At 33.1% G+C, this 13601-nt stretch overlaps 1 protein-coding gene across 1 annotated transcript; it reads right to left on the bottom strand.

Annotated features, from left to right (window-relative positions):
- Nucleotides 1-6332: 6332 nt before the first annotated feature.
- Nucleotides 6333-12825, bottom strand: LOC117928953. Its single transcript, XM_034849104.1, has 6 exons — nt 12748-12825; nt 11112-11383; nt 10376-11027; nt 10066-10265; nt 8823-9067; nt 6333-8364 (listed from the first exon to the last, which is right to left on the bottom strand). Exons 2-6 carry the CDS (start codon nt 11381-11383, stop codon nt 6836-6838), a joined length of 2898 nt encoding a protein of 965 aa, XP_034704995.1. The 5' UTR covers nt 12748-12825; the 3' UTR covers nt 6333-6835.
- Between the last annotated feature and the right edge of the window lie 776 nt (nt 12826-13601).

Here is a 13601-nt window from a genome sequence, read left to right as displayed (position 1 = left end):
TTAAAGAAGTGAAGGTCTTAGATAGTTATGTTTCTAACATCTCTCAATGTGTACAAGTGAATGAAAGAAAGATTTTTGGATTGAAGTCTTATGATTGTTATATTCTCATACAACAACTCTTTCCACTTGCAATTTGTGGAGTACCATATAAGAATGTTTCTACTGTTATAGTTGAGTTATGTAGCTTTTTCCAACAACTATGCCTCAAAGTGTTAAAAACAAATCAATTAAAGCACCTCAAGAATGACATAATAATCACACTTTGCAAATTAGAAAGAATATTTCTTCCATCATTTTTTGATGTTATGGTGCATTTACCTGTCCATATTGCAAGTGAGATAAGGGTTGTTAAACCAGTGCAATATCAATGGATGTATCCTATCAAGAGGTATGTTATCATTTAATTAATTTTGGTTTTAAATAGTTTATGACACATATCTATCATGGTGGGAAAAAACAAGTGCTTACGCACATTGAAGCCTTATGTGTGTAATAAGAATCGTCCAGAAGGTTCTATTGCTAAAAAGTGCATAGCAGAATAATGTGCAACATTTTGTTTAAGATATTTGCATGATGTTGAAACAAAGCATAATTGTGAAGAAATGAATTACGTCATTGCAAATAACATAACAAATGGAGGGTTAGCCATTTTCAAATGCATGAGACATACAATAGAAAATCCAACATCTCATGTTCTTAGCACTTAATGGGTTTAGATTCTATACAAAAGAACGAGAGAGAAAAAAAATTCAAAATATTGGAGTTATTGTAACCATAGAGGTATTAAGCTTTGCAAGTGCAAGAGATATGAACCCAATCTCTAGTTGTGTTTCCTACTAGGGTATGCTAACTGACATGGTCGAGCTATATTATCTCAGTGGAAATAAAGTTATTTTATTCAAGTGTGACTGATATGATGTAATCAATATTGGAAAGGGGATAAAAATTATTAATATGGATTCATGTGTTTGATTTTTTGAACGAACCATATACACAAATGAACAATTTGTGCTTGTATCTCAAGCAAAACAAGTCTTCTATGTTCAAAATTCAAATGACACAAAATAGCACACCGTTGTAGAGATACAAACTCGAGGGGTTTATGATATGAATTGGGAAGCATCTACTGATGATCATATCAACAACCTATAACACTTCATAGTCAACATTATGTGCATGACTTGGTTGAGAATGATTTAATCAATTGAGATAGAAATGATATTGTAGGAGAAACTATCTACACAAATGTTTTACTATCACCACAAGGAAACATTGTTGAAAGAGAATGAATTTATTAATGATGATGATATACATGATGTATAGCTAATAATATTATTGGTAAGCACATAATATATATTTATTTGGTCCATAAGTTGTAATTTATTCCACACTATTTATATGCTTTATTCTATTTTATAATTTACTTTATTATGTAGGAAATGTCACATCGAAGGGGAAGAGTGCAGATAGTGGCTCCAAAAGATGAGTTGAAGAATTTACAACAACTCTCATACATGCAACCACCTATGACTACTACTCCTAGTAGTTCTAGTCCTTCTGATTCTTCATATCCTTCCACTATTAGTATGATTAAGAAAATTTTGTTTCGTTTTATATATGATAAATATGTTTACATATATTTAATTTTTTAAATAAAAAAATTAATGTTTAACTTTATATAAAATAAATAAATTTTGTTTCTTATAATCCTATTATTACTTTTAACAAGTTCCTCCTCTAGCAAAAAAAAGACATGTGGGCCAACATGCAACTTAGATTTACTGAGTATGAAACCAAACGAAAAGAAATTTGCAAGATTTAATAATAAAGGGCAAATTGTTTATGATAGAAAAAGGGAAAGACTTTCAAGTTATATGGGGACATTGGTTCGATCTCAACATAATGTACCCATCCAAGTTCAAGATTAGAATCATGTTAGTGACAACGCAAATGAAAAGATTTGGGTTTTAGTATTAGTATATATCAAGTACTATTCATCTAAATTTTAATGTTATTGTTTAAAATTGATAAGTTTTATTTATACGTGATATTTTAATAAAATATAGGAGAAATATGAAGTAGATGAAGCATGTAAGAACTATATTATTAGTTGCTAAGGAAATTTATTCAGAAGTCATAGGAACAAAATGAAGGCCAGATATTATGCCTCTTATGATATAGATGAGGAAAGATTGTGCCATCGACTTCCACACTTATCAGATGATGAGTAGAGGTGGCTCATTCATTTTTGGGGCACACCTGAGGCAAGGTAAACATAATGATGTTTTCTTGATAATGTATGTTGTGATACACACCTTGACATAAGATAATGTTTATTAGTTATATTAACCTATTACTTCATATATAGTAACTTTTATTAAGTTTCTAGTATCTATATAAGTGACATGTTATTTTTTATTTGATGTAAGATATATATATAAAAAAAAAAAAAAAAAAACAAAGCAAACAGAGCAAAGTAAGTGATAAAACATACATCAGGATAAATAAGTTATGCCCAAATTCAATATGAATAGGTTGAAAATTTATTATTGTAAGATTTGTTTGTATATAGATAGTTCATAAAAAAAAAAAAAGCTAAATTGTTTCACTTATAAGAATAGACATAAAAAAGGAAGGATCAGATCGAGCCTAATAGAATTGAGTTGTTTGTATTGACACATACAAAAAAAATGATGTGATGCTTATTGATGATTGTTCTAAGGAAATTATGCTAATGAAGTAAATAAATTTTATATAGTTGTATTTCAATCATAGCAACATACAAAATTATTTTATAAATCTAACAATTATTTTTGTTTTTTATAATTTCATGACCAATTTCAGTAGCTACTATCCCAACTTGAGAGGATATTTTCTTTTGCTTCTACATCATCTATTACATCTACATTTGTAGCCAAGATATATACCCAAGTGATAGGTCCAAAGAGGCATGGATGTGTTCGAGGGTATGGATTTGGTCCTACTACAATCTTTGGTTCTACTAGTAGAAGATGATTAGTAAGCACTCTTGCAACACAAGTTGAAAATGCTCAAGAATTGCTAGTAGTTGCGGAACAAAAGTTTACAAATGCAATTGAAGAACTCTCACATGTGAAAGAAACATTTAAAGAGGGGTTGATAGAAGTTCAAAGAAAGACACAAGAAGAAGTGAAAGAAAAGTTTGAAGGAAAAATGATAGAAATGTACAGACAAATGCAAACACAACTTCAAGAACAAATGATTCAAATGATACAAAAATTTCAACCAAGGCAATAGAATTTTGAAGATTATGAAGGTTTGGAAAATGTGAATCTATAAAAGACTAACTATTTAAATATAACAAATTTTAGTCACAGTCATTAAATGTGTGACCATAAGTCTATATTTAATCACGATAAACTATATGATCATGACCATAAGTTTATATGTAGTCACGTTTACATTGACAATAAGTCTACATTTAGCTACGGTCATTTAGTTGATCATGACCAGAAGTCTACATTTGGTGATGGTCACTTAATAATTCTACATTTAGTCATGGTCACTTAGTTGACCATGACCAAATCATCTGGAAAACAACAAAGTGTCCCTCTCTTTTTGTCATGGTTTTTATGATTGTCACAAAAAACAAACCATAAGGTTACGACCACGTAAAAAAACCATGACCAATACCTTTACCTGCATCTACTATTGTGAAGCTTGATCACGATTTCCTAAGACTGTGACACTTGGTTTTAGTTAAGGATAAAAATATTAGCAATTACGGATATATCGGTACTTCGATTTTACAAATATATCGGAGATATATTGACGGATATTTTGACAAAAAATATCGATTAATCTAAATTGATCAAAATTTATAATATATATATAACTCTTAAATTAAAAGTATAATAGACTTTTTAAAGTTGTTTTGTTGAAGAAATTGATATATATATATATATATATATATATATATATATATATATATATATATATATATATATATATATATATAATTGTACATTGATTATTAAATTACATCAAATATTATTCAATAATAATATTATGATATTTGATTATAATATGTCTAATTTTAAAATATATTTAATATTAAAATTATGATACATTTAATTCAATTTTATTAAATGATATAAAATAAATTATGATAAATGTATAATTTTTTAATATTAAAAACACTATGAAGAAAATTATTATGATAATTTTTTTATTTTTGCTAATCTACTAAATGAAATTTTTTTTCATTTAATTATAAAATAATTATAATTTATTTGTTGTTTAAAGTATTTTTTAATATTTTATTGATATGATACTTTTAATATATATATATATATATATTAAAGGGCAAACTTGCCTTGGTGGTATGTTGGACGCTTATGCTACTTTTTGGTGAGGGTTCAAGTCCCTCGCCGATATATCCGCCCTAAATATCATTTCCAACTCCATCGATACATGATATTTCAGCGATATTTCGTCGAAATATCGTGATATTTTAATCACTGGTTTTAGTCATGGGGTTGTAACATATGGTGACAATTATTGATCGTGACTGAAAATGCAATTTCTTATGGTGATTAGAAAATTCAACAACTTGATATCAACAATGCTTTTCTAAATGGAAATCTACAGGAAGAAATTTATATATAACAACCTAAAGGTTTTATTGAAAAGTCCACCTCTTATTTGGTATGCAAACTCCACAAGTCTCGCTATGATCTCAAAAAGACACCACGTGCTTGGTTTGAGAAACTCTATGCAACACTTCTAGGTTTTGGTTTTACATCTACTAAATCTTATCAGTCTTTGTTCACAAGGTGCACTACACATCACACTACTTTTTTCTTAGTACATATTGATGATATGGTGGTTACTAGCAACTATCCTTATGTAATTCAACAGTTATTTTCATAGTTAAACAAGAGTTTTCTTCTTAAGGATCTTGGTAAGATAGACTATTTTTTAGGCATATAGGTGAAATACACTACTAAAGGTCTACACTTATCTCAGACTAAATATGTGCATGATCTCTTATGCAAAGGCAAAATGCACAATGCAAATGGCTATAATACTCTCATGATTAGTGGTCAACAACTTGCAACCTCTGTAAGTGGTATAGTGAAGGATGTTCAACTCTATAGGAGTGTTGTAGGTGCACTTCAATATGTCACTATCACCGGTTAGACATTTCCTTTTATGTCAATTGAGATTGTCAATATCTGAAGGATCCACAAGAAGAACATTTCCTTTTATGTCAATTGAGTTTGTCAATATCTGAAGGATCCATAAGAAGAACATTGGGAAGCAATAAAGAGGATTCTTGGATACTTGAAAGGCACTATTCAGTATGGACTTCATTTGATTAGTTCAACCACTTTAGATTTGATGGGATTTTGTGACGTTGATCGAAAATCAAGTCTAGATGATACAAGATCTACCTCTAGGTATTGTGTTTATCTTGGGAACAATCTAGTTTCTTAGTGCTCAATGAAACAACATATTATTTCTAGGTCATCTATAGAAGCAGAATATAGAAGCTTAGTTAGACTAACGATTAATATCACATGGCTAGCTGCCTTATTAAGCGGGTTGAGGATCAAATTACTAAGAGCTCCAGTAGTGTGGTGTGATAATCTGAGTATAGTATTGTTATTTGCAAATCCAGTTTTACATGCTAGATCTAAGCATATTGAGCTTGATTTGTGTTTTGTGCATGAGAAAGTTATTCAAAAGGTTATTGATGTAAAGGCATGTTCCTTCGAGCAATCAAACAACATATATTTTTACCAAAGTTGTACCCAATACCAAGTTTCCTTTGTTTACTCTGAATTTAAGGGGGGTGTTAGGATTATAAAATAAGAAGTTAGTTTGTCATATGGTGTTTTACACATGTAAGAAAGTTAGTGGCACGCTCAATCCTTCAAAAGACCCATATGTCTCCACTAAACCTTTGAGTTTCCATTTGTGTCAAACTAGAGAACCCAATCCTTCAAGACCCCTCATCAGTCCTATCACCACATGTTCTAGTCTCAACAAACACTAAGATCACCCCAAGAAAATGCTCATTTCCCTCTATATATATATATTAATCTTGTAATACTAAACAGTGGAATCAATAAAATCATGGAAATTTCTTTAAGATTCTTCCTTTTCATTCTCTTAGTTCTAATAATAATAATAATAATAAATAAATAAATAAATAAATAAAATAAAATAAAATAAAGTCGACCCCCACTCAAATCCAAAAAGTCGAATATTAATAATAATATATATAATGTAGTTGAGAAAACTAGAAACATTTTACCCAACTGGATCATGTATTAAACCCCGCTACAGCAAAAATGACATAATATAAATGGTAACATACAATAACCAACATAATCAAAATCAAATAATCTTCGCTCCCTCACCTCCACAGATTCAACACACACACAAAATGAACTCATTTTAACTCATCCTTTTGGTGGGGTAGGACCATAACAAGCTGTATAAGAAATCAAACTAACAAGGCACTGTGTTTTCCCAATATTCAAATTAATAGGCACCTGAAAATTTCCACACTAAATATAATTTATCAATTCCCTAACACCTTAACCTCTTATGGGGTTAAGGCTTTTCAGATGCTTCAAAATGAGAAAAAAAAAAGGTGTATATACATCAAAGAAACAATTCTAAGCCTTCAGACAGTCACCATGGTAGCATCTAGTTGGTGCAGACGACTCTCCTGTGATGCTTCTTTCCACCCCCTGATTTCCTTACCATGTCAATCACCATCTTCAGTGCTCTTTAGAGATTCACTCCTAACCATAAAAGATTCAGCAGTAGATGATGGGTTCTTTCAAGAAACTGTTTCACGAGCTACAGGCACTGTCTCTTGTTTTTGTTCCCCATCACCTGACTTTGACAAGTAGTTTTGTGATGATTCTGGGCATTCAGATATTTTGCTGCCAACTTTATCTGCATCATTTGCTAAGATATCTTGAACCCCATTTAATGGAACAGCATTATCAGTCAAGGGTAGGTTCTTACTCAGGCTTCTCTCGATTTCCAGATCTGTCCTTTCTTTGTCCTCTGTGACACCTGAAGTTTCAACCATATCAACTGGATGTACCTCAACAGGTGTAGGCTTGGATATTGAGGGTGGGAAGGTCTCATTGAATTGAGTATTGCCATCCACTGTGTTAGAAACAATCAATGGCCCTGCATTCTCGCTGCAATCACCATTTTGATGGATCATGTTGCATTCCTCTGGAGACTCCACCATTTGCGAATGGATTTGTGGCTCCATATCCATCATGTTTAGCAGAGGGGTGTCCGAATCATCATCTTCAAACCCATTTCGAATTGTAAAAGCATCACCTTCAGAAGGATGGTTCTCAGGCATATCTAGCTCTGCATCAACCAAACATCTCTCTCCATTCTCTGAGAAAATATCACTAGACACCAGTCCATCAAGAGAAAATAATCCAGATGGCGGGTTACAGATGGATGACGGATCAACATCCATATCCGAACAAGGAATTTCATCTCCAGCAGTCTCACCACAATAGCCTTCTCCACTAGCTACCTTATCAATCAAATCACCACCCAAAACACCTCCAATACCACCAGGAGCCTCATGTCCAACACTATCACCACTCTCCCTAGAAGATGATACATTCTCCTTAGGACAATTGCTTTCTTGTACTATATCCCTCTGTTGATCAGCAGATGCTACCCCATTGTGTTGTTGCTTATTGACATCTACAATAGTCTGGCTACTTTCTGGATCAACTAACGTATTTAACTGTATCTGCACATGAACTGCTAAAGAAACAGCATGATCACGAATCAAAGAATCATTGGGTGGGCAGTTTAGCATATTGATTAAAGCTTGCTTGTACTGAAATAGGCTGATAGATGACATAGAAGACCCATTATTGCGACATACGCTAATAACTTTGAACACATGTTCACACAGGTTTCCCATTTCTGCCCAACTGCAGTCACAAATTGCATACTCAGAACCAGGGTTCCATACAATATGCGCTCTATCCTGATCCTGCTGATCAATAACCTTTGCAAATCTCCTTTCCAAGACAACATCAGAATCTGGAATCTTCAATGCTTTGCGCCAAGATGTTAAACCACTCACCCACTCATCTCTCCAATATCGTGAGAAATCATCCTTTCCTGAATATTCATCAAGCCAGAAGTAGGAATGCACTTTCATACCCAACTTATCAATCAACCAATCAGCTCGCTGATAAACACTAGGTTCCTTCTCATTTAACAACCTGAGCTTCAGTTGGTTGTGGTAGAACTCCATTGCTGCACACGTCTCCTGGCTGGCAAGTGGAAGAGTTTGCAGAGCAGAGATCCACATCCCTGAATCAAAGCAAACATTTTTTTGTTCAATTTTATTTTAAAAGAGAACAGGATTTCACATAGAAAAAAGAAATAACTCGATGCTATTACTGCTAGCTTCTGTAGTTTTCATCCGCACAACTAAGTTTAACTTCTCTGTAATTAATCTCGTCCACCACACAATTGGAAGACCAACTCCAGGGACAGATCTATATTCCTATTTATGTATGTATGCATGCATGTACGAATACAAGCCAAGATCAACATTATTCACATGATCAGAATATTCTATCTTGTATGTTGGAGGTTATGATCCATCCAAAGAATAATTCACAGATTCAATGGTCTCAAATGATTGATTTCTGGTAAACATTGATGAGTTGGGATGAAAAATACAAGTGCTATGGAATTAGTTAAAGGGTAAGAAAGAATTTGTCTGTCCAAAAATATTCATTTATCCAAAAAGAGAAGCATCTAACCCATTCTAGGATACCAGATCGCCTTGAAATAATCCATGAAATCAGAGCTATCAACAAGATCTTCCATGATATCCTCAAACACACCCACTGTCGCATGTCGTCTGCAGACTTTGGAAACTGCCTGCCCAAGCTGTCTCGATATCTCAGCACGCATCTCAATTCCTGAACACTTCTTTACCAAGTTTTTATGCCATGCATGACGAACCCTCCAAAAGCATATCAATACAGAGCACTGAAACACTTCTCTGAGTAAAAAATGCAGAAAAAGAACTATCATTTCAATTCAAGCAAGTATGATATGTTAAAAAAATATAAATATAAATGATATGACATCCCTACATCATCCTACCATTCTTCCATTTGAATAAATTTTTTGCAGGTTCATTGATCTTTTTTTTTTATGAGAACAGGTTCATTGATTCAAACTACCAACTTCACCTTTTAAGTTGGATTTAGACCAAACAGATCAACTGCCTACTTTTTAACCAAAATCTATTCCTATTCGAATTGAAATGCAATACTTCAGATGGTAAGAATTATATTACTGAGGTGAGTCACAGTCCGTATTATATAAAAGACATGATGCATTAATTGGATATCCAAACATCTAAACATATGCTCCATGCTTAGCAAATAATAAAGGACCATTGTGGGCAGTAGGGGAGTCAAGGGCTAAGGTTAAGAATAAGCCTCAATGTAATAAAAACCCAAACAACAATTTTTTTAATTTTTTTATTTTTGTATTTATTTATTTCTTTCTTTTTTTTTAACCGAGGCACCTTCCATAGCCAAGCCCTTAGGACTCTTCATGAGGACTCAAACCTTAGGGTGCTGACTGCCCCGCAACAACCAGCACCGGGTAAATTCAAAGTATCATCAGTGGTAAGATTCAAACCCAGGACCATGTGTCATTTATTGAGGCCACACTTCCTAGTGTTCGCCCTGATCAACTGGGCTGCCCTGGTGGGTTAGACAACAATTGTCATTTGTTAATGTATACATATTCAAATCAATGCCTAACAGTTAAAAGTTCAGTCAGCAGTACCCAACCTGCTGATTTAAACCAGTTGAAGATGTCGAACACAAGCCCAACCGATCATATCCGGGTTAATTAAATAATACAATAGCTAGATGCCCATTGCTCACCCTAGGAATGATCCTTGAGTATCTTTTCTAGAAAAGTTGATCCTAGTATTATCTGACTGATATTTAATTGGTGCAGATGAAAGATTTAGCAGCCAACCTGATTGTGAGGACATCAGCTAAAGGATCATCCACTATGAATCCAGCCAGCTTCCATGTTGGATCTTTTGTATGAACTCTATTGTAAAGAGCCCTCATCCATTTGTGTGCATCCCCACTAGAAAATATTGGTGATATTATCCAAGCAACTGGGATGGCCTTCTTGTCTGAGTTGAACACGATAAGACTGTGAATTGGATACTACATGAACTTGCAGAACAGAACAAGTTAGCTTCTGGAGTATGCACTACACATCATTAAATTGACAATGACAGGTAATAGGAGCAGATGATATAACTAAACAAGAATACCTTCAATTTGTTTGTTCCAAATCTAGAATCAGAAGCAACTAGGCTGCGATTACCAAAACGAATCATCTGTTGCAACTGCCACTCTGTTTGAATACCCAAAGTAAAAGGTTCAGAATCAGAGAAATCCTGATAGAAGAAAACATGACTCTGGTGGCTTTCAACCCACATTCTGATGCTGATTGCATCATCTGTGTCCAATTCATAAGTAGAACGTCTGATGCTCCTCTCCTGTCTTCTAACATATCTGTGGGTTAGAAGGTCATCACGGTTGCATGGCCCTCCCTGTCTCTTCACTGATTCACTGTGTCTTTGCATTATGGTTTCCACAGAAACCCCGACATGTAGCAGAGACAAGACGCGGAGACGGAGATCCTCAGAGATGTATGGGGCAAACATAGCACGTGTTCCAGCAGCCTTCTTGTCCTGTGGGCCATGGCATGGCAACCCTTTCTTATCCACATGCTTATCTTGATTATATATTATAAGTGCCACTGATGGCTCAGCAATTAATCGTTTCACAATAAAGTGGCAGGTGCACCCTCTCTTTGTATTTGGTCGACCAGCAGATTTCTTCTTTGGGACATAAGTACTCCTACTGGGTCGTACAATACCACCTTTCCGGTGGTCATCTGGGCCAAAGGAACACCAATACCTACAGATTCAATAGATTCACTTAAACTAAGAAGATGGAGAACTAATTACCAGGAAACTGTAGAAGAACAAATATATGACTTACAGAATGTATTCCAAAATGCCATCAACTTTTGGCTTGTAAGGCATCTCTGGAGGCCGCCTCCTCCTTGCTTCAACATGAAATCTTGTTGGACAGTCTTTATTTGCAGATTCACCCCTCACAAAATCATCCACTCTGGCAAAGGGTATTAGAGCCACTCTATCTATATTGTCCCGCCAACCTTCCACCTTAGACCACACAATTTCAGCAGAAGAGAACTCCAAGGTTGGAGGATTCTGCACAGGGAGGGATAAAATCTCATCCCATCTGGCCATCTGCAATGGATGAATAGAAATTAATAGAGGATCACAAAATGATCCTAAATGTTGATTTAACCTCTGAATTTTTAAGGGAAAAGAAAGTCATAATTTCCCCATATTTTTTAATCCTTCTTAACCATGGCAAGGGCAACAAGAAATAGACAAAAAACAGGGCCACAACTAAAATATAAAAACAATTAATTGTTATATACGCCTAACTCGTCATCGTAAGTTGTCATTAACTGTGCATGATTATATCAATCATATTAGATAAATAGAACAATTAGTAAGATCAAATATGCAGCTAGAATAACAAAACTTTATATGAAAGCATCTAAATATATAATACATCCAACCTATAAAAAAACACAACATAATATATTTTGAATAATGTTCCCATTGGAAGAAGTAGCATCACAATTTATTTTACAAAATAAATAAATAAACCTGTGAAATTAAAAATATTGTAGAAAAAGGAACCCACAAAAATAAAGTATGAAGGCAGAACAGATCACAATAAAGGGCATGAGAAGTTTTTTCAGTGTAGAAAGCAAACACTATTGTTCTTCCAAATGAAGGAATATGACTTTGTTTTATAAGGGAAGACTTCCAGAACATATATGAGAAATAATGCCTCATTCAACTCATTTTATGCATTGCACAGGAAGATAATAAAAAGGTAAACATTTTTTTTCCTGATAGGGAAATTTTTGTTCCCATTACCTCCCACAAACCCTCCCCAACCCTTGACCACTTGAGCCAAGCCTCAGGGGTTATTCCAAGAGTATCATAATAACACTCCTTTTCCTGACTTCGTCTTAATTTTTGCACTGGAACGCGTTTCAACTGTATGGATAGGAAAATTTATGAATTACTTGCAATACCCTTCTACAAAAAAATAGCATTAAAAAACTCCTATACTTCAAAATCATGGTAATTTCCTAATCTTCCAAGAACAGGGTTCCATGTACAAATTACAGACTTGGATTTCCTGCAGGGAAACAAACTGTATAAAAGTGAAACCCATATGGGCAAGTCTAGTTCTGGAATATTATCAACAATTTATGCATTTCATAACTACATATCGAGATGCTTGTGGTTCCTTGAAGTAGTGGTGTTGTTGGACCCAAAAGCCCATTGTGTTGCATGATTGAAAGCCAATTATCTTAACCACAACTGGGGTTTGATGATTTTTTCTGAATGGGGCACCAAATCAGACTTGCTTCATCTGATTTTTGCCAAATTTTTAGCGTAATTTCCATTAATGGAGGCTGGAATGGATTGAAAAATGACGGAAAAGAAAAGCTTTGAATGGATTTGAGGAATAAAAAATGGTCGGTAACAGCAGGAAAAGTGGGGAAATGAGAGAGAAAGCGTACCTGAGCAGATTGAAGAAGCGACGAGAGAGAGCAGCTTCGGCTGAGGTTTGTGGTTCTGCTAATCTTCTTCTTCTCAGTTTTGAGTAGAGGCGGTTTCACAATTTTCCCTATTTATCAAGGGCTTTTTAGGTATAACATCTTTTATTTTTATTTTTATTTTTATTTTTTTAACCCTAAAAAGAAAAAAAAATCATTAAAAAATAAAAACAATTTAAAATTTATTATTTAATTCTTAACGCCTATATTGAATCCTACAAAGTGACAAATAAAATAAAATTTTCTTAAAAAAATAATTTTCTTTTGTTGGATAATTTTAAAAGGACAGTTTATTGGAAAGCTTGATAGAAAAATAAAAAATAAAAATAAAAGGAATTAAAAATATAAGAAAAATATATATATAAAGGGCTTGTTTGGTAATAATTTTTGAAGAAAAATCTAAAAAATAGTTTTTAATAATAGTTATTGAAAACTATTATTTAATATTTTATAAAATGAAAGTTTGTTTTTAAGCGTTTTAACCCATTTTTAATATTTTAAAAACAATTTTTATATCTATTATTTTAGTTTTAATCATTCTATATATCTTTGTATAATTATTTTGTAAAACAAAAATAAGTGAAAACAATTAAAAGATACTCTCTCCGAGAACATCATATTTCTGTTCTTTAAAAACAGAAAACGAAAAAAAAATTTGATTGTCAAAACACATTTTCTTATTTTTTTTAATTCTCAAAAAGTTGTTCTAAAAAAAAAGTTAGCAAACAGACTTAAAAGTTTTTCTTTTATTTCATTGCTCTTAACAAAATGTAAAATTATTAAGAAATGCACTTTCAAAATTTCATTAACTTTTTTTT

The sequence above is a fragment of the Vitis riparia genome, chromosome 13, assembly GCF_004353265.1.
Source record: "Vitis riparia cultivar Riparia Gloire de Montpellier isolate 1030 chromosome 13, EGFV_Vit.rip_1.0, whole genome shotgun sequence".
NCBI classification, from domain to species: Eukaryota; Viridiplantae; Streptophyta; class Magnoliopsida; order Vitales; family Vitaceae; genus Vitis; species Vitis riparia.
This window is presented reverse-complemented; position numbering and strand designations above follow the sequence as displayed.

Bases quoted from the DNA above. Each gene is read 5' to 3' on its own strand.
- LOC117928953 (XM_034849104.1), bottom strand. From the start codon at position 11,383: ATGGCCAGATGGGATGAGATTTTATCCCTCCCTGTGCAGAATCCTCCA. The intron at 10,266-10,375 runs GTATTCTTGTTT...AAGTTCATGTAG, and splicing joins TTGGAACAAACAAATTGAAG to TATCCAATTCACAGTCTTAT. The intron at 9,068-10,065 runs GTTGGCTGCTAA...TTTTTTACTCAG, and splicing joins GCTGATGTCCTCACAATCAG to AGAAGTGTTTCAGTGCTCTG.